Source organism: Triturus cristatus, chromosome 2_1 (genome assembly GCF_964204655.1).
Source record: "Triturus cristatus chromosome 2_1, aTriCri1.1, whole genome shotgun sequence".
NCBI lineage: Eukaryota > Metazoa > Chordata > Amphibia > Caudata > Salamandridae > Triturus > Triturus cristatus.
In genome coordinates, this window is record NC_140581.1 from 512029851 (window position 1) to 512055933 (window position 26083).

A 26083-nucleotide genomic window follows, 5' to 3' on the forward strand; every position below is an offset into this window, starting at 1 on the left:
TTACCAATGACCTCATGAGCCTGAAGTCTCTCTGTGAAGTCCCTACTATACCAACACCACCAGTGAAGCTACCAACAGACGTTGAATGCTTTTGAAGACAAACCTTGCATCAATCCCCCTGCCAGACCCACCTATTCCTCACTCAACAGAAAAATGCAATTCCATCAGTGCCCTGTGAGTTTGGTGTCCTTGTGGGCGTGGGTGGGTGTTCACCAGTTGGGGGCCGTGACCGGTGGAAGCCTTGTATGTGCCAGACATGGCATTGCAAATTACCAGCCCATCACTCACCTATGATTCAATGGCAAGATCATTGAATAACAAGCCTTGGCATAGCCAATAGGTTTCGCCTTTGGGACCTTATGTGTTTAGCCAAAATTTTTGGCTATGTTGTAGAGCATTGTGGCTGCTGTGCATTATGTTGAAAAGTTATAATAAAAAGTGTTAAGCATTTTTGTTACCTTTATACAAAGACGACATTATATACAACTGAAAAACATGATTAAAAAAAGATTTTAACATAAAAAATGTCTTCTAGTTTTTTGTACTTGCACTGCTGGAAATTTCTTCCTGCCTGTTCTCATGCTTGTTTGTTATATATTTTTTGTTACGGGGGAACGGGACATAAATAACGGGGGAGTGGAGGTTGGAAAACAGTAATTTAATTAGAACACGAGCAGCAGACGGGCACTAGGAGAGAATCAACAGATGCCAGATTCCAAGGGCAGATTGATGTGATGCCTAAGTGGTGCGCTGATGCAAAATGATGGTGGTGAATGATGTTTGGTGCTCAGGTGATGACACTATATGGTGTGGATTGGAGGTACGTTGTGGATTGTGGAGTTGCGGAGTTGAAATATGTTGTTTGGTGTGTTATTATGTGGTATGTATTGGAAATGTGTGGAGTTGGATTGTGTGGCCTGGAACTGTGGTGTTGAGTGAAATTATGTTTAGTGAAATTGTGTCATAGTGTGAAGTGCATCTATGTTGATTGATGGTATGTGGTAAAGAGTGCATTTATGTGGAGTGAATTTATGTTGCATTGAGTAGAGTGCAATTATGTGGCATGTAATTATGTGGCACTGAGTGGTATTATGTGGAGTGTATTTATCTTGCATTGAGTAGAGTTATTATGTGGCACTGAGTGGTAATATGTGGAATGTATTAATGTTGCATTGAGTAGTGTAATTATGTGGCTTGTAATTATGTGGTACTGAGTGGTATGTGGGGTGTATTTGATGCATTGAGTAGAGTGTAATGATGTGGTGTGTAACTATGTCACACTGAATGGTATTATGTGGAGTGTATTTATGTTGCATTGAGTAGAGTGTAATTATGTGGTGTGTAATTATGTGGCACTGAGTAGTATTATATGGAGTGTATTTATGTTGCATTGAATAGAGTGAAATTGTGACGTGTGATTATGTGGTACTGAGTGGTATTATGTGGAGTGTATTTATGTTGCATTGAGTAGAGTGTAATTATGTGGCGTGTAATGACGTGGCACTGAGTGGTATTATGGGGAGTGTATGTTGTATTCAGTATAGTGTAATTATGTGGCACGTAATTATGTGGCACCGAGTGGTATTATTTGGAGTGTATGTTGCATTGAGTGCAGTGTAATTATGTAGCATATAATTATGTGGCACTGTGTGGTATTGTGTGGAGTGTATGTTGCATTCAGTAGAGTGTAATTATGTGGCGTGCAATTATGTGGCACTGAGTGGTATTATTTGGAGTGTATGTTGCATTGAGTGCAGTGTAATTATGTAGCATATAATTATGTGGCACTGAGTGGTATTGTGTGGGGGGCCTCCTGCCACATACCGAGAAGAAAGGCTCTGGTAGTAAGAAAGTGATAAATCAATTTCTGTAGAAAATGTGCGCAGCAAGAGACAGCACCGCAACAGCACAGCAGAGAAGAGGTTGAATGCCTACCATACCTTCAAGTAACCCAAAAAAATAAGATAACCAGCGCGGCTGACCGCCATCTGTTTCCATATAGATGATTGCAAACAGATGGCGCTGCTGCTCGCTCCTGAGCACCCTAGGTCAGGGGACATAGAAGGTGGGACATGCACCCGCTTTGGACCAATTGCGTGCTGTCTTTCTTAGAAAGACGCATGAAAAGTCCAATTGTGGGTGATAAAAAAAAACACGCACAAGCGTGTGTTCAGGGTTTAAAAGTCTTTACTAAATGCCTCGCAGCGCATGTGCGCTGGCTCAGGCGAGACCTAAAAAGAGTCTATGTTTAGCACCAAGATGACATCCAAGATCACATTATCTCCTACACAATTACCAGTTTGGCTTCAAATTATGATGCACAATGGAGAACACTACTTTACACATTGTAGTCAATGCCCTCCTGACCATAGATGAAGATGACCCTTTCTTCCTCATATTGCTGGACCTCTCAGTTGCCTTCAACACAGTCCAGCATTCCACCTTCCTACACACCATGGAGTCTTGAATGGCATTTACCGGCAATATCCGTCACTGTTTCTCCTCCTTCCTTTCTCACCATCACCAGTTTGGTCATGAGGACACCTCCAGGTACCTAAAGATCTCTATCACCTGCGGAGTACCTCAGAGTTCCTTACTTCCCCCTGTCATCTTATAACTCTGCATGCAGCCGCTTGGTGCTCTGCTTACACACAACTGCCTTAAGGTTAACCAAAATATTAAAAATACACAACTCTACTTGAAAGACATCTCTGCTTCAGACATCCAAAGCCTCAAACACTTCCTGCACATCATCCAGATATGGATGTCCAGCACCTACCTGAAGTCCAACCCAGCCATGACAGAATTCCAAATTCCAAATTTACAAAGCACAAGAAACAGTACAAAGTACAAACCTAGCTTAATGACATGAACATTTTCAGCTTTAAACCCCAATTTTCACTGAATGTCAATTCACTTGGATTGCGTCAAAATCACCCTGAAGGAACATTTCACGAAATAACACATTGCCAAAAACCAAAGATGGCCTTGTACTAGCTCTCTCTCGTTCAGTGAAACTGTTTCTTCCAGAAATCCACAAAGTAATTTCAGAACTTCTCTTCAAGCCTTCATGCTCTTGCATTGGATTGTTGGTAACTCCCTGCTTCATAAACATCCCAGATTCTACAAAAGCACCACTTAACGGCATGCTACACAGCACATCTCATCTAGGGCCTGAAGAAATATGATCACATTAATCCCATGCTGAAGGAACTCAATTGAATCCCCTTGTCTGCCTGCACCATCTATAAAATCAGCTGCATTATTTACAAAGCTATCATGACCAGAACCCCCACTTATTTTGCAGACAAGTTCACTGTCTCTGGTGGTTTGTGGCACATTTACAGCCAGGACACCATCAAAAGAAAAAAGAAGGCAGCAGACCTTTTCCATCTAAGCACCCAGGATCTGAAACATTCCTATATTTAAAAAAACAATACACTATGATAGATAGAGGGTCTCAGGGAAAGGTTTTAAAGACCTGCGTGAATGAAATCCCCAGCACAATTATATGTCAAACAAATAGAGAGCTCGAGAGCACAACCAGTACAAGCGAGTAGCTCCTACTAAAACATGGAGGAAGTCCTATTTACAAGGACGGAATCCCATCACCCACTGAGGTGGCATGCTTCATCATCTGGGATCCCCTCTTGGTTGCAAATCCTAGTGCAACCAAGGTCTACAACCCCCTCAATGTGAGGGAGGAGCACAGGGATTTTTTATTGATCAGTTAATCGGATCTCCTAAAATCCGTTTGATGTGAAGCATGGAAGTGTAAGGGGTGATGGTTGCAGTGCAAGGAGTTTGGTGATGTGTGAAGTGATGTTAAAAATTGGCTACCAAGAGAGAAAAAGAGTTTAATGATTAGCTTTTGGTATCAAGGTTAAAAAACAGTGCAAGCACAGTCTGAAAGAATTGTCGAACACGCTCGTCTAAACAAAGGGTCTACATGTTTCAGCCATGAAGATCAATCTCTGATTGCGGCCTTCCTCAGGACCTAGATGGTAATTGCTACTGCAAAAACTATGTGATCAAATTAACAGTGATGTGGTTGGAAAGATACAACCTGCAAAAATCTGTGGTCTCCTTCGTGAAGAGTCTACAGGACTGTTGTTGTCACCTAAGAAGAGAAAAACACAGTGACAAACAAACCATGATAAAGTAGAAATAAAACATGTTAAAAGAAGCTTGTACTATACTGTGTGCTCTATGTGTGGAAGAATTTCCTTTTTATGATACCTTGCGCGTGCGTAGTGCCTCTAGCACTGGAAAATTAATAAGTAAATGGTTTCTTTACCCGTGGATGTACGGGTGGACGCCTCACCTAATCTGGCAACAGCTCAGGATGTGAGGCACTGTTCTGTTAAAAAGGAAAAGCTGTGATTATAGACACTGTGGGTATTCCATAAAACAGTTCTCCATATGATTAAAGTCAACTATAACATTTAATTCATGACAAAATCATAAAGAACAGTAGCAGGCTGTGTGGAATTCTATAAGCCTAACTGTCTAGGATACTTTTAAAATTTCTAAACAACAAGGACTGGGGGACATAACCAAGGCCCTAACAGACCAAATTAGAAATTTGGAAAAAATAAAAAAAATAGTAAATCAAAAAATATTTTTGGTAACTAAAAATCAATTGTGGATTCTTTAGTGGAATCATTGTACTGACGGAGTGGGACCACAAATGCAAAGCCTTGTATCCCACTGCTTCCACCAAAGTAGGAAGCTGACTCTCTATAAAGTGCACCAAAATGAGATACACTGTGCAGAGAGTCTAGGCTACCCTTACTGGTTTACAGGGGTTAAAATAATAATCCCAAATGCTCTGTTTTGTGGTAGTGTGAGCAAGCAGTTTAGGCTTATCATAGGATAGTGTTAAGCATTTATTGCACACACAGAGTCAGTAAGTGAGACACACTCTCAATATAGAAATCTGACACCAATTTTCAAAATAACTTTTGATGAATTTAGACACCAAGATCATTGTAACCAATTAACTACTTTTTGAGAGAGTGATTTTTCAAGAAGAAGAAAATGCACTGTATTTGTATCTTTAAAGTGGTTCAGTTATCCTATGGAAAAAAATATATACTTCATATGGTCACTTGTCAATGACTTACGGGACTGTTCTGAACTTAAGGTAAGTATTGGGCAAGGTCCAAGGCAGCACCAACAGGTCATCTCGGTCAGCTCTGAGGTGTCTGGGTGCAGAGGTGCTTTTCGGCATCTGGTTCCCCCTCAAAGTCAATGGGAAGCGGTCCTGTTGAAAAGAGGCTGCAAGTGGGGACTGGAGAGCCAGTCCAGTTGGATTCACATAGGGTTCAGATCTTGAGAGTCTTGGGCATGCAGGGACACTGCCGGTCCACTCAAATTCAGGCTGGGGGGCTCGTGTGCACTGGTGCTTTGTCCGACAGGGTCATGCTGCTGGACATTCACGCGGTTCTCGAACCCTGCAGAAAGAGGCTGCACGTGACTGGGGGACCAGTCTAGTCAAACCCAAGGGTGGGCTCAGCTCCTGAGGATCTCCGGACCACGTTGGCACCATCGCCTCCCTTGGACTCAGACTGTGGAGCGCGGGTGCAGGGGTGCTTTAAGGCTTCGGGTCGCGGTCGGTCAGAGGCTCACTCTGGGTCTTGGTGACCTGGTGAAGAGTGGAAACGGGTCAGCAGGGCCACTCTCAGTGCTCGCCTGGTGGATCCGGATGTCCTCAAGAGTAGGTCCTGCTTTGTGCTGTTGGAGTCTAGACTGGACTACCAGCAAGCCATGGTTTCTGACCCTGCTCCGGTACCCAGGGAATTGGTGCTGGGCGGCTCCTAGGGTCCTGGCATCTCCAAACTTGGCAAGGAGATGGATACGACCTCTTGGAGAATGAAGACCTTTCTCTTGTCATGCTGCTCCTTCGATAAGCCTGATGGCTAGCAAGACGGTGGACCAGCAGTTGGTTTACGGTGCCTGCAGATGCAGGGGAGCAGCTCCTCTACTCCAAGGGAGATCTTTCCCAGATGTTGAGGTGCTGGGCAGTCCTCCATGGGTTTGGGGAAGGTGTCCACCTCTTGGCAAAGTCGGTCCCTGTGATAGTCAAACTTTAAGCAGCGTGGAGGGGTTTTGGGCCAATCTTGGGTGCAGGTATTCAGTTCTCACTCTCTTTGATCCTTCCTCTTTCTCCCTTAGTTTCCAGTAGTCGAATCTGATTGACTGGTGTAAGGGGGGCCCTAATTTTGCTCCAATTTAGGGGCGATAAGGAGAGCAAAGAGTTGTAGCCAATGGACTACTTACCCCTGTGGTGCCTACACCCCCTAGATGACCACTTCCTGTGGGGAGTGGGCATCACCCTGTCCCAGAGTTTCTAATTCCACCACACACAAGAGAGTGGAATTCTCTCTTTCGTATTCACTTCAGGATGCTCACCATAGGGGTGTGACTAGCCTGGAGGTGCAAAACGCCTCCTTGCGTAGCTAATTTCCCATCTGTCCTGGTGCAAAATGGGCCTCAGGGCATGGGGTGGCATTTCCAGGTCTGGGGAAAGCCAGGCTTGCATATCAAAGGTGGTGGGCTCTTAAAAGCTCCATACCTTGACATGCTAATTTAGTAGGCATCCTGCTGGAGGAGGTGTAAACACCTCCTGCCAGAGCGGGCATTGTTTCTGACCTTTGTGAGTGGGGCTCTCACCTCCTAGGGGTCAGAAGCTCATCTGTGGTGGCACGCTGGACAGGACCAGTCAGCCAGCACACCAGAGGGCTCAGGGTACCTCTAAGGTACCCTATGGGTGCATGTATTAATCATCACTGAAATCAGAGTGGGTTTTTTGATATGAGATGTTTGATATCAATCACCATAGGTTTCAGAGAAGCCATTATGTAGCTGGGGAAACTCGTTTTGAGCAGTGCACAGTACATACCTTAAGACGGCTTCCCTGCTCACTTGTAATATTCAGCAATGGAACTAGACATTACAGGGGCATATCTCCTCCTGCAGCTAAGTCCTCACAATTACTACAATGCTGTCTACTCATACTCTTGGACTTATCGGCAGCCTTCGACACGGTTGACCACAAACTACTCATTAAAGTACTACAAGAAAGGGTGGGTGCGGATGAGGTGGTCTTACAGTGGTTCACCTCCTTTCTACAGAAGCGCACCCAAAAGATAAAAATCAACAAAATCCTTTTGGACCTACGCCCCGTCAACAGGGGTGTACCCCAAGGTTCCGTCCTCTCCCCGCAACTCTTCAACATCTACATGGAACCACTCACCACCATACTCAAAAAATCCAACATCCCCTTCCACCTCTATGCGGATGACACCCAGATCTATCTTGAAACCTCTTCCATGGATGACATCCTAAGACTAAATTACACTTTAAAAGAAGTCCAACACTGGCTATCACTCAATCACTTGAAACTCAACCAAGACAAAACAGAAATCCGCCTTATCTCCAACAAGGAACAGAACCCCCACGTCATTGAATGGCTCAAAGCCTTGGATGCTCTTAACTGCAATCTCACCCCGGCCGACTCAGTAAAATCACTGGGAATCATACTGGACCCAAAATTAGGCATGAACAAACACATCAAAAACCCTGCCAAGAACACCTTCCTCAACCTCAAACTGCTCAACAAAATAAAGCCCTTCATCCCTCTGAATGACCTCAGATAAGCTACTCAAGCCCTAGTGCTGTCCAGACTGGACTATGGGAATGCAACCCTCACAGGAGCCGCAAAATCACACCTGGCTCCCCTCAAAACAACTCTAAATGCAGCAGCCAGAATGGTCACAGGAGTAAAGAAATTTGAACACATCTCGCCTGTGCTCAGACAACTAAAATGGCAACCCAATAGAAATGCGTGCGAACTTCAGAACTGCCTGTCTCATGCACAAAGCCCTACATCTGAAAACCCGCCTACCTGGCCCCGAAACTCAAAAAAACAGGCCAGACAAGGAGCCTCAGGAGTAGCAACACTCTACTTCTCATCCCTCCGAGAACTCACAAACCAAAAAACGTATCTTGTTCTTTCTCGGGAAATGCGCCAAAAATCTGGGACTCCATCCCAGTCCATATCAGAACCACCCCCTCCTTTGTAAATTTCAAAAGACAACTCAAAGACCTCTTCCTCAACCGATCCCTTCCGATTGGATAGCCGCTTCTCAAGCGCAAACTCCTGCACTCCGCAGCACTCAGCCACCTGAGCATCAAGACTTCTAACTCACCCACAATCCAATCGGTACCTGGACCTCCCCTCCGTAAATAGGCCCTCACTCAACTCGATTTAATTATGACTCCCATATAATGCGTTTTTATGCCAAGAATGTGATATTATATTCTCAGACTTTTGATTCGCCATGACTTAATTGTATTATATTGTTTTTCTTTGACTGATTTCACCATTATTTTTGTTGTAAAGCGCTCCGATACCCTCGGGTCTGGCTAGCGCTATATAAAACTCCTGAATAAATAAATAAATACATATAACGTGCTCTGCCTTAGGACTCCAAGGCCTGCTGTAGTCACCTGTCTCCTGCCTGCGGTGACTTACATATAGCCCATGCAGTGGCTTTGACATGGCACACAGGAGTGTGGCACGTCATGTTTTGAACCATTGTTTGCACCATGTCACGCAATCTGCTATAGCTGTCTGTGTGAAATTTGAGAGTGGGTCCCTTAGGGTGGCATAAGATATGCTGCAGCCCTTAGGGACCCTCTTTATACCCATGCCCTTGTTACCTGGAATTACATTTACTAGGGACTTAAAGGGGTGCTAAAGTCCTTGGCCAATTGTAAAACAATCAGATGACACTGAGGTATGGTTAGCAGGCCTCAGTGCACTGTCAGAGTCGAAAAACAGCACCCAGTATCTAATAAGGGGAAAACGTTGGGGGACAACTGCAAGAAAAACAATGTTTCCTACACACTACATCACAATGTATTACCCGTCCACATGCAGCTACCTCGTTTATCTCTCTTTGACTTTATGCTTGACGGTGACCCTTTGCAAATCTCAGCTACCTTTTGGCTAGATTTGTGAAATGCCACATACATTCAAGGGGGATCATATCTAACTTCAATGATCATGTTTCCAACTAACAAACTAATTTCATGAACTCTGGCAATGTAACCTCTCGCATGATATTACTGAAGAGGTATGGTCCGCACTTTTAGTATAACGTGAAAAGGGCCTCAGAGAAGCAGTTGGACTGCTTCCAAACTTCATGGACTGACCTCAGCATAAATATCAAGGGGTCTATTTATGAAGGCATGTCTTAGTACATATATTAGTACTCCAGTAGTGCTACATCGGATGCTCATGAAGGTTATCTACAAATCCCCAGCCAGAGGTCTCCATCTCCACTTGTCCTGTCTTTTATTTGCAGAGATCACCTTCAATGGAGTGAGAAAACGTAATTATGTGCTTCTGTATTAATGCGTCTTGAGCATATCTCACATCATGCACTTATATTGTGCATAACTTTATTAGGATGTTTCTTCTACATTGCTTTAAAGTACTTGTTATACTTAACAAACAAGCAAGGTTGTAGGGTTCCTATAGGCCCAGAGACCATCTTACACACTATTGTACATGTGAACATTTCAGTAGAAGTGTTGCCTTGCTTTCATAGTTGGCATTTGGTAGAGTGATTTTAGGAAAAGTAATAAAGTCGGCAATGTATTTATTGACATTTCTTCAAGGACGTCTTGCATCTTCACAAGATAAGTCAAATTAGAGTAACAAGTTTTGATCATGTGTTTTATGTTCAACAGACTTTCGTTGATCAAAACTATATTTAGCTCTATACTCCAACAGACCCTGATCTGAGTAAGAACTCCGGTTGGTTGGAATGGCAATTGTCTTTTGATTATTTGTTATGCTGACTGCTTATTGTGCAATAAACACAAGTTGGTTTATTGGGCTTTCCGATGTGTTGTTTTGCTTTAACAGAAGTCATTCATTTTTGCAGTAAATGTGGAAAAGACAAGGGGAAATCGTTGAACAATTTGAAATATCACTGCTAATTTGTGAGGTTTAGGGAATTTTAAGGAGGTTTCTGTTGAAACATGCAATAATAAAAACCAACCCACAAAAGAGTAAGGCAATTGTAAATCTCAAACCCTAAACCTAAGTATTACTGACAATACTGGCTCAAATCTACTGCAGCCAAATCATGAATTAAGTCAAGCACATCTTATGACCAATAACTGGTACTGCGGGACATTTTCAAAGAAATCATTGCAGGCAAGTAATAACATTATAACCATACTGGGAAAAATGGTAAAATAAAAATCTTTTTGAATGTCAGAAAAAACAATTTTTTATAATTTTATATTTGTTCATATATTTTTTTAAATGTCAACACTAAAGATAATAAAGGTACTAAAATAACAAATTCCACATTCCATTAAGGTTTCGTTCATATGCAACAAACCTGTTACTGGGGCACTGTGGGGTCAACAGTAGGACTCCACCGCACCCGTCAACTGGTGAAACCTATTACAGAACTAACCTGTCATGCACAGGCTTCCCACGTGTGATATCAAGTCTCACAGCAAGACATTTTTTTTAATATGTCAGTGAATATTTCTACTGCTTGAAGCTTGTTGGACTTGGCCCTTTTTGGCTAAAGTTCCCTAAACTTGTTGCCTTACCCCTAGACCTTTTTTCTGACATGGTGTTGCCTACTTAGATGCTTTGGGCACTTTGCCACTGCTGATCAGTGTCAAGGTGCAAGTGCTCACTGTATAAAGTGTTATGGTAATTGGTTGTCCATAATTGGTATATTTGTTTTACTAGTAAAGTCCCTAGTAAAGTGCACTTTGTGTACCAGGGCTAGTAATACAAATGCTACTCGTGGGCCTGCAGCACTAATTGTGCCACCCACACAAGGAGCCCTAAAGAGAGAACTCAGGCCTGCCACTGGAGTGCCTGCGTGCAGTTTGCTAACTGCCATGTTGTCCTGACAAGTGCACCCACTTGCCTTGCCTTACCCTTCCCTTTCTATGCACATCAGACACCCCTATGGTAGGCCCAAGGTACCCCCCGAGGCAGGGTGCAGTGTCTGTGAAAGGTAGGACATGTACTGAGACGTGTACCATGTTTTAACAGTGAAATGCTCTCCATTTTGTTTTTCACTGTTGCAAGACCATCTTTCCCATAGGACAGAATGGGGAGGCTGTGTAATCTGTTTCCAGCCTATCTTCCGATAGGCTTAAGATGGAGAGGTGAAGTTTAGTGTGCCTGAACTCACAATTTAATAACACATCTTTTTTGTGAAGGTGGTTTTTTAATTGCGTGTTTAGAAACAACGCTTTTAGAAGTGGCTGGTTTTCTTGTTTTAACAATTCTATGTGTCTCTGCCTGGCTGTGGATTGACTGTCTGGATTTGAATGTGATAGGATCAGGGAAGTGTCTTGAGCCAGGGGAGGGGTAGGTAAGACAGCAACAGGCTGGCCTGCATCTGGAGTGTAGGGCGGAGGAGTAGCCCCTGGAGGTGAAGAGGCCTGGGCTGCCGCCATACAATAATGGCTCCAAGTCCTGCTCAGTGATTGAGGAACCTGATCCCCACTATCAAAGGAAGAAGGTGCCACTGGCAGGGGGACTCCCAGAACTGATTTAGACAGGGGTCAGTGCCCCCTGAGCACAAAGACTTCAAAGACATTTAGGGGTATAACTATGAGAGCTGAAACCCCTGAACGTTGGACTGATCATGACTGAAAAGGATTGAAACTACTTTGTGGTCAAGAGGAACCTCTGCCAAGGAAGAATAGCTGAAGAAAAGTACTGACCCTTGCTGTGTGTTCTGGGTCTGGCCTGCAGTTTGCTGCTTTATCTAAGGAGAGGCAAAGGGACTTTTCTGTGTGCTGTGTCCCCCTGCTTGAAAGGACTTTGCTGTGTCCTGAAGTAACTTGTCCCCAAGGGCCCGAGGAGAGCTGGCTCCCTGTTGTGGAAACTCAGGAACATCAAAGTTTCCAAGTGTGTCTCAGTGACACTATATGCGTGTGCTTTTTGCAGCCTGAGACCTTCGTAAGCATTGCATCGGGACTGTGTGGCCCGAAGCCCATCCAAGTCTCAGCGACGCTGTGTGCGTGTGCTTTTTGCAGCCTGAGAACTTCATAAGCATTGTCCGGGACTGTGTGACCCGAAACCCAACCGAGTCTCAGCAACGCTTTGTGCGTGTGCATGTGCAGCCTGAGACTGCTGTGGGAGTCCGTGGTGCTGGTTGGAAAGTGCCCCGTGACTGCAGTGCCCCCGCAGCGTGATTCATCATCCACGCTGCTGTGTAGCTGTTGTGGCCCGAACCGTCATCGTAACAGAGGCTGCGGATCAAGATCACTGCCACTGGCCCGAGCCCCAACGTGCTGAAGGATTTCGTAAAGCTACGGAAGTTGTGAGATGATTGTGATCATAGTTTGCAAGAGGAATCCGCCCAAGATCGTCAGCAACAGAGAAGGCAGCGCCGTAACTTGTCCTGCTACAGCGTCGTCTGCATCGGAGCTGCGTCAACATCAGAAGCGCCCAGCAGGACGTCCGACGAGCGGGGGAGAGAGAGAGCGAGGCAGCGCATCCCCCAGGTAAGGCTTGGACTCCGGTCGGGAGCCACAAGCATGTGTGGCCTGGGGAGGCGTAGGAGGAGTTCCGGAGTGCTCCCGTCTCTCTCCCACTGCATCGCATGAGACGTGCTGAGTCCTCGGCAGCACCGGGGCCGCCCTCCAAAGTTCAGGACTGTTGCCTATGGTTAGGGCCTAGTAGCGCCCGCGCTAATCATGTCGATTGGCCTAGTATTATTCCCCCCTTACGGACTGCCTTATTACTTGCCTTAGGGATTGTTTTATCTCTGCCTTACGAACTGCCGTATTACTTGCATTGAGGATTGTATTATTTCTGCATGACGAACTGCCTGAATACGTGCATTGAGGATTGAATTATTCTCACATTATGAACTACCTTATTACTTGCATTAAGGAGTGCGTTATACTTGCATTACGAACTGCCGTATTACTTGCATTGAGTATTGCATTATTCCTGCATGACGAACTGCCTGATTACGTGCATTGGGGATTGAATTATTCTTGCATTATGAACTGCCTTATTACTTGCATTAAGGAGTGCGTTATACTTGCATTACAAACTGCTTGATTATGTGCATTGAAGATTGCATTATTCTAGCATTACGAGCTGCCTGATTACTTGCATTGAGGATTGCATTATTCTAGTATTACGAACTGCCTGATTACGTGCATTGAGGATTGCATTTTTCTTGCATTACGAACTGCATTAGTCTGATGACACGAACGGCATAACGAACTGCATAACCTTGCATTAGGACTGTATTTGAACATTGTGAACTGCTCATTAATACCGCAAGAACCTACAAGTGTTTGTTGGCCTAATAACCGGCAAATTGAAATATTACTACATAAGTTGAATTTTTATCGTGGGGTATTACCGTATTTTTCTTCTTGATAAAAATACCGCTATTTTCATACATCAATGTGGTGTCCATTTGTGGTGTTATCACTATGTCACTGGGAGTGTGGTTGCAAATACTTTACACATTGCCTTGAAGTTAAGCCTGGCTGCTCGTGCCAAGCTACCAGGGGGTGAGCAGGGGTTATCAAAGAGGGTGTCTCTCCTTTCCCTGACTAGAAGCAAGGGTCCCTATTTGGACTAAGGCCATTGCCTCAGCCAACTACAGACCCCCAGTTCTAACAATCCTCATTTTGAGGAAGAATTATTTGAGGAGATAGAAGAGAGACTGCATTTGCTAATGTGTGTTACTAAATCGATTAGTTAGGTGTAGTTTAAGTAATTGTAAGTGTAATGTGTTGTTAGGCAGACGTGTGTGATGTTTGCCTGTCTGTGAAGGGCAGTGGAAAGGACATAGTGCCATGAGTGGAGATACAAGTGCTAGTTGCAAGAGAGGAGTGTTGAGTCCTTTCTTCGCCTTACGTTGAGGTTCTCGGTAACAGGCAGGCCATATATCAGATCAGGGTGAATAGTGGTGAGGACATTCTTCTCGACCGGGGTGAAACAAAGACAGGATCTAGGTCTGTGTCCCAGAAGAACATTTGTCCCCTGTATCCTGGAGAAGTTCTCCTTCAGCCACATTCTCTGGTCCTGCAACCTTTTCTTGAATTCCCACTTGGTACCTGCCTCTACCACTTGTGCATTGGCACCCGGTCCCCAAGCCCATGGGATGTTCAACAAGGGTCCAAGACCCCTTGCTGTAGAGGTTGCAGGACTTTGGGGGGCCACTCTTGGGGCTGCAATCCTAACCCTGTGGTCTGCAAACCCTTTGAAAAAATTTAGTTTCTTTTTTTTTTTTTTTACATTCAGAGGTTTTTAGGGGACTCTTTGCCCTATCCCCCATCCTTCCCACCTGGACCATGGATTCAGAGAATGTCCTCCCTGCCCCTTTTTGCACATTAATTTTGTCATAACATATTTCTTTAAAAGACTCCCTATGTGTAATAAGCCAGGATACTCTTGCGGTGATAGTGTGCTTTACAAATACACATAACATAAGGGACCTCCCAATGTGTTTTCCAGTATTACTAAAATGTCAGCGCGACACCTATAGCTTGTCTGAATGTGCTGCGAGATGGATGAAGAAAAGCAGTGCCAGTGGAAGTATGTGCCAACGTTTCTAACACCAGTAGATTCTATTTGTTCCAGTGCAATTTGGTGATTTTTGCAATGGCCGGTTAGTGCAAATATAATAGGGAAAATTATACCAGGATCAGTACAATCCGGAAATATTGGTGACAAATGACAGCAGTTCAATCTGTGTAATTCGGGTCAAATCCTTAAATAATCAACAGTGTATGTTCTATATTTATCAAACTAAAGAAGATGTTATAATAATATGTTAATAGTTAATAGGCATTTATTATGCGCTCTGTCGCCGAAGGCATCTAAGGGCATGACAAAGTAAAAAGACGAACGTTTGGTGACATAAGTAAGATGCATGAAAATTGTTCCTGTTAACTTTCATTGAAGGAACTAGCCGACCTTGTGCACGGTCTGCGAATAAATAGGTCGGAAACGCTAGCTGTCTGTTAGAGTGAGTTTTACAAAAAAAAAACGCTCTTTCTTCTGTTCTTCTTTTTAAATTGTTTGTATAACTGTAGCGCTAACAGAAAAATGACAAGTAATTTGTGACTGTTTTTCCTATAGTTGCAATGTTTTCGCATTACAGCTTTCACTAAATGCTCAAGCTTCATTGCTTCATGTGTCTTTTCTAATCTTCTACTCGTTGGAATAAAATATTACGCTTATGAAAACCTTCGTACCTTCTCAGAGGGCCACACAAATACTAGTTAGGTTGGAGCCCCCAGGATTCTGACCCAGCTGCTAATTGCGCAGGCCTACACGATTTTATACGTGGTAGAAGCGGGCACCCCGGGTACTGGTAATTGGCACACATATCCTCCCAGAAAGGGGAAACAGTAACAATTGATACCTCCTCCCTACTCTGAGACTCTGAATGATGTTCAAATCACTTACCCGGTTAATACCTTACCCCAGTATGCGGGTAATTACCAGATGCACAGTTTACAACCAGAATTTCAAGGGGTTCAGAATGGGCTCTTCGTTTTGATAAATTGTAGTAACGAGGTCCACGCTCCCACACTGTCTCTTCTCACGTTATGCCAACCACGTCCTTTTTCTAGACTGTTTCCTCTCACGTTACGCCAACCACTGTTTTTTTTTTAAAACACTTATTTGAAACTTGAAGGAGCCACGGTGTTTGTCTGTTTCGGTAAGATCTACTCTGTGTGTACCTGCTTAATGCTACAAGCATTTGAAGATGACCGGGCTCATCGCAAGATCCAAAGGGACATCTGCTCTCCTCAAGCAATGGAACGGTTGGGTAAAACTGCAGTGTCTCGGGGTCAAATATTTTTTGTTTCTAATATTGACTCTGGGTTGTTTTGAATAAGTTACACTCTTGTGAGGCAATTTTTCAAGTTCTGCTGCCTGTAGTCCATGTGGGTTTCTCAGTCTTCTTCTTTCTAGCTCAATGTTATAGAAGCCTGATTTTGCTCGGTTGTGGTCTATGTGTGGTCATTACTCTCATGAACTTGTTGTTATTTGCATGGACGTCATGGTAGTGTATAATTTGACACTTTACATTGTATTTACTCTATGTCTTTACGTGATGTTTACATATTCCTCACTACAGGGATTGTATTAGGAGTTGTATCTGGCCCAAGTTTCCACTTTTTCACTATGGTGTCATGCTTACTATTCACACTACATTTATGGTTACACATATACATTTAATGCTACATCCCTTACATGTGGGATTGTGTCATGGGTTTAGCTGCTCATTTATTTAGTAAGCATACTTACCCTCATGCAAGGGATGTTCTAGTCAAGTACTACTCTGGTGAGAGGTCGCTCACCGGTGATCTTTTACAAAGTTACTGTTTTTCTCAATTTTTATACTTAATAGGACTGTATAGTGGGTTTTGTTGAGTTCAACATTGTACGTACATGGACCCTAGGTACACACCATCAAGAGTTCATTATTTCAGTTTACATGCATGCATGCAGTCTTCCCTACGTAGGGATGCCAATGGGTTTTAGTCCCATTTGCTCAGGGTACATTTGCCCACTTGTGCTACTTACGGTTTCTACTCTCACACAGGGCATTTTTGTATGGGTGTTAATCCCATCCTCGTCGCCCAAAAATTGGTGTAACGAGGTCCACGCAGGCAGATGTAGTTCAAGATGTTTTATTTAGATAATTACAGGATATGTAGATCAGCCCCACCAGGCGCAGCCAGCATGCTGCTCAGCCCACTCTCAACTGTGACTTCTCCTCACAGGCTCCCAACATTCCTAAGCGCATCATCACTGCAACATTCCCCTGGCTGAGTAGATGGTTAAAATGGAATGACATTAACTTGGACAGGATACTAGGATACTACATAAATGCTAAAGAAATCAACAACTATTTATTTAACTCTTGACATATTTTGTTTTTTTCCAAGATCCCGCGATATATTATAACGCTCCACGAACTCTTGGCCCACACACCTCATGAACATGTTGAGAGAAAAAGTTTGGAATTTGCAAAGTCAAAGTTAGAAGAACTATCAAGGTAAGAAAAAATCTGAGATGCATGTTCATGTGGAAGTTTTCAATTGAAGAAACAGTATAATATTGTTTTTCACAGATCGGTGCGATATAATACAGTCCTTCATTTCGGCTTGTAGAAGTGTGGCATGAAGCGTTTGTAGAAATAAACAAAACCGGCATATTCAGGGATAATTCTCACAAAAGGGGGAAAACTACAAAATTGTACTTGAAGTCATTTTGGGGAAATTTCAAAACAGACAATGTCAATAAGGGGGCCAGTTCTCAAGGCGATTTACAGATCTGTGGTAAATTTAGGTGGACAAATGGCTTGCTTTATGAATGGACATTACTATTTTGTTTTAACAAAACATGCATTTTCACTGAGAAATTGATTTCATTATATGTAAATCTACACCTCTATGATGCAATTCTAAGTGTGAGAAAACCTACTCCCAGAGGTGGTGGCATTTACAGAATGAGGCTGCCTTTAAAAGTAGGCGAACACCCAAGCTGGCACGTTGGTTGGTATCCACAAACCTTTTTAATGCACGTTTCCTCCCTGCATACGATTGAAGGTTTACTTTTGTCCAGGGTGGCAACCGGGAAAGATTCTTCCCGAAATTGTTGGGATGTGTGAGAAGGGCTTTCTCCATGTGTTAAGATATTTTCCCCTTAGATTTTTTTAAAGTGCTAATGCACTTTTCCCCCTGGTCCACGCATGGATAAATATAAGCCTGCTTCATTCCTATATGCATAAATGCTAACACATTTCAATACTACTGGAAAGCTGCGATTGACACATCTTTTAAGGAGTTTTGACGTGTTTGAGAATTACAAAAATATCTTAAACTCCAAACAGAGGAGTAAACTTAATAGAGTAAATTTCTGGTTTTTAATCTGACTTGAACAATGCGATTTCATGGTTTCCAGGCCTATTTCTTTTAGCCGTAATCCTACAGATGATCTGCCTTAGGGTAGGGGAAATGAGAAGAGGCTTATTCTTCCATGGAGAGCTATCCATCGCTTAAGCTTTACAAAAGTGTAGTTATTTGCAGCACATATCCATTACTACTACCTTTTTAGGTATAAGTTTAAAAGTTGATTAAATTGGTGTAAAATTTTGAAAATTCTCACTAACCTCTCACATCAGCACATAAACAGAATCCCAAAATGTTACGTAGAACAGCTTATAAGCGGAGTGTATGGATTTTCCACCGTAGTGCAAAGCACAAAATGTGCTGCAAAAACAGACACATTTTGGTTCTGTTAAATAGCGCCTGTAATATGTTGGTATACTGAAAAAAGACAAATGAAAGTGTGCCCTATATACTGTTGAGAAACAAGTTCCCCCGTTTTCCTCCTCACTTTGTCACAATCACTACGACCCTAATTACAAGTGGCCCAGGAATTGTGACGGTCATAGAAATTGTACAAGAACAACCCAACTGTCCATGCGAACCTGGTTTTTACATGAACAGACAATAACAACTGTTCACATGGAACTCATCTTAAAGAGTTATTGAGTGAGACAACAAAGTTACACTTGTATGATAACGTGATAGTCATAATGAAAGGTTTCATGTAAAAAAGGGGGAATGATTTCATCTTGTAAATCACATCTTTGAATAAATATTAGAAAGTGCAAAGTGACTCTCATATTAGTAACAACTATAACCAAACAAAAAGATGAAAATATGAGTGAAAGTAGAAGGTATATTGGTGTGCTAAACAACCCTATAAGTAAGCCTTATTGGACAAGGTACATTGTTGCCTATTCACACACTGATGTGAATTGTCAAAGGGTTAATTTGCAAAAAGTGTACACGGTGTTTCGACCCTGCAGAGGATAGAAGGGTCTTTTCAGGACTAAGGATAGCCTGGGGAAACTAATGCTTGAGGTAAATTCAGAATTAGGGCAGATATAGTATAATACAAATTTTTCTGTGGCGGTTCCACATTTATTGCAGCACCGAGCCTCCGCCATTAAGGACGGACTCGCTCTGAAGTTTACACCCCCGCCGATGTTCCTCCGTGACACGGCCATCTCCATTCCTCATACCTTGGATACCCGCCGTACCAAGGAAATCTTGGACGCGCCAGACGCCTGATTTCACCGGCTCACCACGCTACTCTTAAAAGACAGGACCGTGTCCCTCAAGCACCGATACAATTATACAACCCTGTCCTGATGATGATCCCGATTAATTGGGTCGAAACGTCGTCGACTCTTCAGCGCAACTAAAGGCGCAGCATCAGTGGTTCAACGAAATCATTGTCATTTTTCCTCCCATTTGTAAATCTTTGTCTGAAACCACAGTATTCACTGTATATATTTGCTCACATTCGCACATTGCGCCGTTTTCGTCCGCTGACCAAACATTGTCACATGCGCCGCCACTAATTGTGTCACCTACACAACCAAGCACCAAGTCCAATTCGGGTTGTTCACGCATTTTTGCTTACAGTGCTGTTATAACTGTATGTTGATCTTTGCTTAATCTGTTCTTAAATACATAATGCTGAATGCACATTTCAAAAAATCAACCTAGAGTCTCCCGGTTTTTCCTTTCGTGTAAAGTATTGTACTTGCATGCCTAACCGTCCTCCTTCACTATACCAGTTGAGATGCTGTTGTTTGTTTAACGTACCTAACCAAATCTCAACATGGTTTATGGGTTACACTTCTGTTGTTAAAGACACTATTATTGAAAGAGGCATTTGAGTTCACTTGGCGAATAGCGACTTAATCTTTTGTATAAAAGGTACGTAGTTTAATATATAGAGATCATTCACATTTTCAAAAAACATATATTCCCAGGTATCTTTTTGGTCTGAAATTCGGGTAGTAAGGTATTCTGTGTACAGCTGTATAATAGAATTTCAGTCTTAGCCTTATTAATCTTGTATACACCTACTTCTTGAAATTTCATAAAAATTGCAAAGATTTCCTTCTGAATATTTCTTTTAGGTTTAAGAAACAGAACAATGTCATCTGCTTACAATTTTATATTAGACATACTGTACAACGGTGCTGACAGAAGGGCTTTTTCCCTGATGGCAATCGCCAATGGTTCTATAAACAGGGCAAAGAGAATAGGAGACAGGAGACATCCCTGGCACGTGCCTATGTTTACACTACATGTGCTTATATTTCTGGAATCAATAATTATTTCGCCATAGCATCCTTATATAAGCAGGTTATTGTTTGCATAAAACTATTCGGGAACCCGAATCTCTCAAGAATCGTGTAGAGGCTTTCCCACAACACCAAATCGAAAGCCTTTTCAGCGTCTAAAAACATCTCCTGTGCTGGTTTTTATTCTGTGTCACATAGTCCAAGGCTTCAATTAAAATATTAGTATCAGTAAAAAGCAGTCTACATGCCACAAACCCACAATGGCCTGGACAAATGAATGAACCTCTAATTTTATTCATCTGATTTGCTAAAAGCTTGGTAAAAATTGGGTAGGTGTAGGTTCAATAGGCTACTAGGCCTATAGGAGTTAATATTCTCCTTGTTGTTATCTTTCTTTAAAAAACTGACTACCACAGCAATGCGAAAAAATGGCCGGGGATCACCCCCTTCCAATGTATGATTAGCAAGCTTAACATTTCTGTATTTAGTATGGGTGAACATTTCTTATATAATTCTGCTGGGAAGCCATTTTCGCCTGCTGATTTACTGTTAGATAGCGAATTTACTACTCACTATATGACTTCAAGAGAGAATTTAGTGACCATCATCTGGTCTTGTTTGTTTGATAGACATGGGATAGGAAATTTTCTAAAAACAGCGTGAGGCTGTCAGCAGCACTCTGTTCATGGGAATTATGTATTAACACATAATGTTGTAAAACTCCCTTCTGAATATCTAATGATTCAGTTAAGTGTACCTTAGTTTCAGTGTCTACCAAGGATGGAATCTTATTTCTTATTTGAAATTCTCTGGCCTGCCACCCCAGAAATCTACCTGTATATTCACTTTCTTCATAAACCTTTTGGAGATAGGCAATATTTGCAGTAGCACCCTGCATATGATAATATTCTTGCATATCTGTTTTTGCTTGGTTAAACAATTGTTTGGTTGCAGTAGCTCTAGTATGTAACAATGCAGTGCTGGTCTGAGCTATCTATTGCTGGAATTGCGGAGAAAGTGAGAGTTCCAGTCCATCACAACATCCCCCTGACCTGGAATGTATTCCGCTATCACCTATATCTGATGTTGTAGGCAGTAATGCCAAAAGTCCTTGGCAGTCTCCAGTAGGAGACACATCCTTCCCCCTTAAGGAAACATTGTTCATCTGAAACAGGATGCAAAATTTCACCTTGTGCAGAGTTAAAGTCCTCACCACAATTCCCCAGTCAGTAGCTTCAGAAAATTGATGAAAAATGTCAGTGCCTCCTGGAACCACCTGCCTCCTGTTTCTATTGGGTCGCCTCTCGCCCCCAGCCCCATCTGCTAGCATCCATCTATATGACCATCTCCAGAACAGAGGCAAAAATTGCGTCCATATGGTCCAACCACCCGGAAATTTCAGTCCTGTCTTCCTCTGATAACACTATGTTCTCCGAATAAGATAAGCCCTTCTGAAGGTGCAGAATCTTGAGGCGTTACAATTCCCGGTAGTGAAGGGGACCTGCCAACCTGGCCAAAATCCTCAATGATGTAGTCTGGGAGGCAAAGGTTTTTTTTAACTCTTTCTTTATTGACAATATATTCGAAAGGGGTAATTTGAGTTGAGCCAAAACCAAATCCACTTGAAAACCTAAGAACTCCATACTCTGAGCTGGAATTAGGAAAGATTTCTCTCCATTGATTGTGAAGCCCAGATTTGGAAGAGTTGTACAGCCCACAAAAAGTGGGTCTAGACAGATTTCCTGCTTTGCACCATGATGAGAATATCGTCTAGCTATATTATCATGCACATTCGCATTTGGCTGAGGAATTGCACCACTGGGCGAAGGATCTTGGTGAAACACCAAGGGGCAGGGAACAGGGTAAAGGGCAGGGAGGTAATCTAGTACCACCGATGATGCCAACGAAGCTGTAGCAATCTATGGTGTGGAGGAAATATAGGAAATAACAGATACGCATCCTTCAGGTCGATTCGCACCATCCAATCTCCTTCCTGAAAAAGGTCTTGCAGAAATTGTATGCCCTCCATTTAGAAATTGTGATACGCCAAAAGTTGAATTGCTAAAGATTGAGCACTAGACGGAAGCCTCCACCCCTTTTCTGTACTACAAAAATCTTACTTAAAAATCCCCAGGCGTAAGGAAGAGAGGGGGCTATCGCTTTTTTGGCAAGCAGGACCTGAACTTCAGCATCAATAAAAAGATTCTCTCACTGGGAAAAAAGTAGAGGGGAAGGAATGGACTCCTGAGAAGGAATTGCATCAACATCTAGTCTGAATCCCTGCACTGTTTCCAGAACCCAGAATGCCTGAGTGATTGTCTGCCAGTTGTGCAAAAAATATTTGAATGAGTTTTACCTGTAAAGGCCACGTCACCCGATGTGTTTCCACCACGATAGCCACTTCTATTGGAGCGTCCTCTTTGTAAGAGGGCGGGAGAGATTTAACAATCTTTTTGGGGTCCTTCGTAAATTTTTTGATAAACGTCACCATGTTAGGGTTCGATTCGGGTATGTGTGCAACCTTGCCCCTAATTAAGGTTGTGGGTATTCAGAGCGCAAGATGTTGCATACCTCCTTTTCAAACTCTTTCTGCAAGTGGGTGTGGACGTAGTCCGCTACTTCAGGGCAGGGAATCCAGTCTGTAGAGGATGAATGAATGATGCCATCCAGGCTCCAGAGGAGATTTCAAGGGCAGCTTTCAGATGGGGCGTCATCAGATTGACAGGATATGCGTTTACTCTTTACAGCTGGTTAAGACTCTTCTTGTGAATGCTATGAATCAGAGTGGTGAGAGGATTGTGAGGCGGAGTCTTCAATGGTGCGCCCTTTCTGAGTGGAACCTCGGAACGCCCCAGCGCTGAAGAGGCCCCATACTCATGGTCCAATGGAACAGAATAGGCCATATGCGCCCCTGCCTCCTTCGGAGGTCATCCAGCAAGACCCTTACCAGATCTATCAGTGGCAGTGGTGTTAACTTCCATGGGGGGGGGGGGCTATCCCCTAAAGAGCCTGTGCTGAACTCTCGCCTACCATAACTAATGAGAGGTTGCATTCATTGGTGAAGCGCCCAAACCAAGGCTCTCCTAATGAAGTCTTGCACATGGGTGTCCAGTGCCTCCACAAACCTTTCCTCCACCTGATGTTCATAAGGGACACCAATATAGGCCCCAAAGAACACATTGAAGTACTGGGCCATAATGGTGTATTACACCAAAAAAAGGAATTCAACCAATATTAATGCAGGAGAACGTTTTCACAGGGGCCCATTGCTGAACAAATAAAGGCAGAACTCACCAGCCGATATTTTTACTATGTGGAGGGAACCATCTGTCTCATTCCCCTAGGCCAAGTGCTTTTGTGGCCCTGTCGGGTGTTCTGTGGCCAGCGCTTGGTATGTTGATGCCCTCTGTGACTTGTGAACACTCCTGCAAGCCGCTTGAGGGATTTCAGACTGAGCACATTAAAATGTGCATGCGCTGGCCTGCAATAGAGAGAGGACCGGGTTCTGATCACTAAGCGTGCTCGCGTTCTGAAGAGGCCCATTGGCACCAATACTTCAAAGAGGGGCAGAGTCCCTCACAAATGCGGCGTGACGACTGCGCTTCATACCAATGTAAATACAACTTTAAATCATGGGAAAAATAAAGTTCACTTACTTTGTCGCTACTGCGGCAGCAAAGAAAGAGGGTGGACATTTGTTTCAGTAATTTATATATGTGAACTGATACCCTCTGATTGGTAGAGATATTGGGGTCAGGGCTCATGGGATATGTAGTTTAAAACGTTGATTGTTTTCATTGGCTGCTGTATTATAACAGTAAAAAAAGAGAAGCATAATGTAAAGCCTCTGGTCCTGACATAGAATTTTGTGTTTAGTGCTAACAAAGCACCAGGTGAAAGCCCCAATCGAGACACAGAATTATGTTTATCCTCACGATAGGATACCTGTGAACAAAATATATGCAGCTAATTAATTGACATGGGGCGAGTCAGTGAGCCTGCACCCCCCACCCCCAAATCGGAGAAAAGACAAATTACGGCGGTCTTGATGGACTGTCACTGTTCAAATGGAAATCCCTTCAGAGCATTAGTTCTCTCAAGCCTCCTCATTCCTGAAGAGACCCTTCTATCCGATGCAGGGTCGAAATGCCAAAACCTTTTGCAAATATACCCTTTGACAATTCACCACCGTGTGTGAATAGCAAACAGTATGGATAACACTAACCTTAGGTTGCATGATTGGTCATGCTTATGGTGTCCTGGAGATGTGCTTGGGCAAGTCTTCCACGTATAACTCCATTTATGGCGAAGATGATCTTACTGGATGCTGCTTTGGGTGCCCTTAAGCATCTTGAACACTTTTGAAGCACTGCTACGGTGTCTGCTCTGAAGAAACCCAAAGGGATTCACAGGAAATCTTACGGTAGACCACTGAGGCAGGTCTATTACTGTAACGAAGACCTCATATCCCTTTGGGTGCCTCTTTTCTTTGTTCTCCCTTACTCTGGAATCCATCTTGAATCCACTAGCTCCATACACTAGATTGCCTTCTCCACCCAACGCTGTCTCAGAATTCAGTGCTAAGCTATACAGGAAACAGCCCATGCAACTACTCACCTCTCAAGGTGGTTAGAGGTTGTGGGGTAAATGTATGGGTTCAAAGAAGACCTGCAAGTGAGGGTGAGATACATGGAAGGTCATGGCAGATTACAATTAGAGCTTGGGATCCAGACTGCAAAATGATGACATTTGAAAGATTTCTTCCAAAAACTGAATATATGAAATTTCAAAAAAAAATCAAGCAACCCTCCAGATTTAATGTACATTTACCTAAATATTTGTTTTGATGACAAAGAGAAATGAAAAGCAACCCTTCAAAATCCCACGTTCACAACAGTGTTGGTTGGCTGCATGATTTCTGCCATAAACATTTCATACAATGCTCAAGTTATGTGGTGCAGAAATGTAGGAGCACTGCAAAATTACAAATGTAAGTGAACTGGAGAATACCTTCAACGATATACACTATGCACTGAGTGAAGAATTCTGTGAAGCGGCTGCCCTATCAATCGGATATTGTTCGAATACAGAGTTGATTTCACATTGCAAAACCCCTATATCGACTCTTTCAACAGCAAGCATCCAGTCTCCGCCCTGGTTTCAATGTTTATGCCATTTCCCTTGTTTCTTTCCGGGATAACCCTTACATTACCATTTGGTTCTTCCATACCGAAGAAAATGGATTGGCGATGGGAAGTAAAGAAGTTAACCAGGACTATAGATAACAGCGGATGCATTTACTATTTAACGATTTAATTACTTGAGGCAGCTTAAAATAGTATGCATTAATACAACTTACACTGTACCAAATACTATGCAACAAATAAGGTTAGGAAATTTGGCACGCTCAACATGTGCTGCTAAATTGGCATAGGGTCAATTAAATGCCATTTTGGATACAGTAAGTCATTTTTATTTGTTTAATCAAACATGCAAAATATGACTTTTTTAGCCCTCACCAATTCAGAAATGTAGCAAGTGGGCTGCCGTTCTACGTGAACCAAGGAAAGTACCAACCATAGAGCCAAAAATACATAGCATAGCTGCCCTCTTTTTTAACATTTTTGCCTTGGAGGAGGTTAACACATTTCCTAATAGATTTTGGGTGATAGGCTAAACACATCAAAGAGAACTCAAACCAGTACCATAATGGTATTAACATAAACAAGTAAAACAACATGTCCTCCTGCCCCCAGAATGACAGGAATTTCAAACCCCAACGATTTCTGTCGGTTCTAGCTGACAGTTATTGTTGCTATCACAGGATGATCATTTGCCCCCTTAACATCTTTAATGGCATTCGG

The 26083-nt window shown here is 42.9% G+C and overlaps 1 protein-coding gene across 2 annotated transcripts in view; it reads left to right on the forward strand.

Annotated features, from left to right (window-relative positions):
• Positions 1–26083, forward strand: part of RASGRF2 (Ras protein specific guanine nucleotide releasing factor 2) — a 2022215-nt gene that overhangs the window by 862365 nt on the left and 1133767 nt on the right. For both annotated transcript variants that reach the window (XM_085632406.1, XM_085632407.1), the window contains exon 8: positions 16996–17105. In XM_085632406.1, the coding sequence (XP_085488532.1) occupies positions 16996–17105 (110 nt within the window). The remainder of the gene's footprint in view (positions 1–16995; positions 17106–26083) is intronic.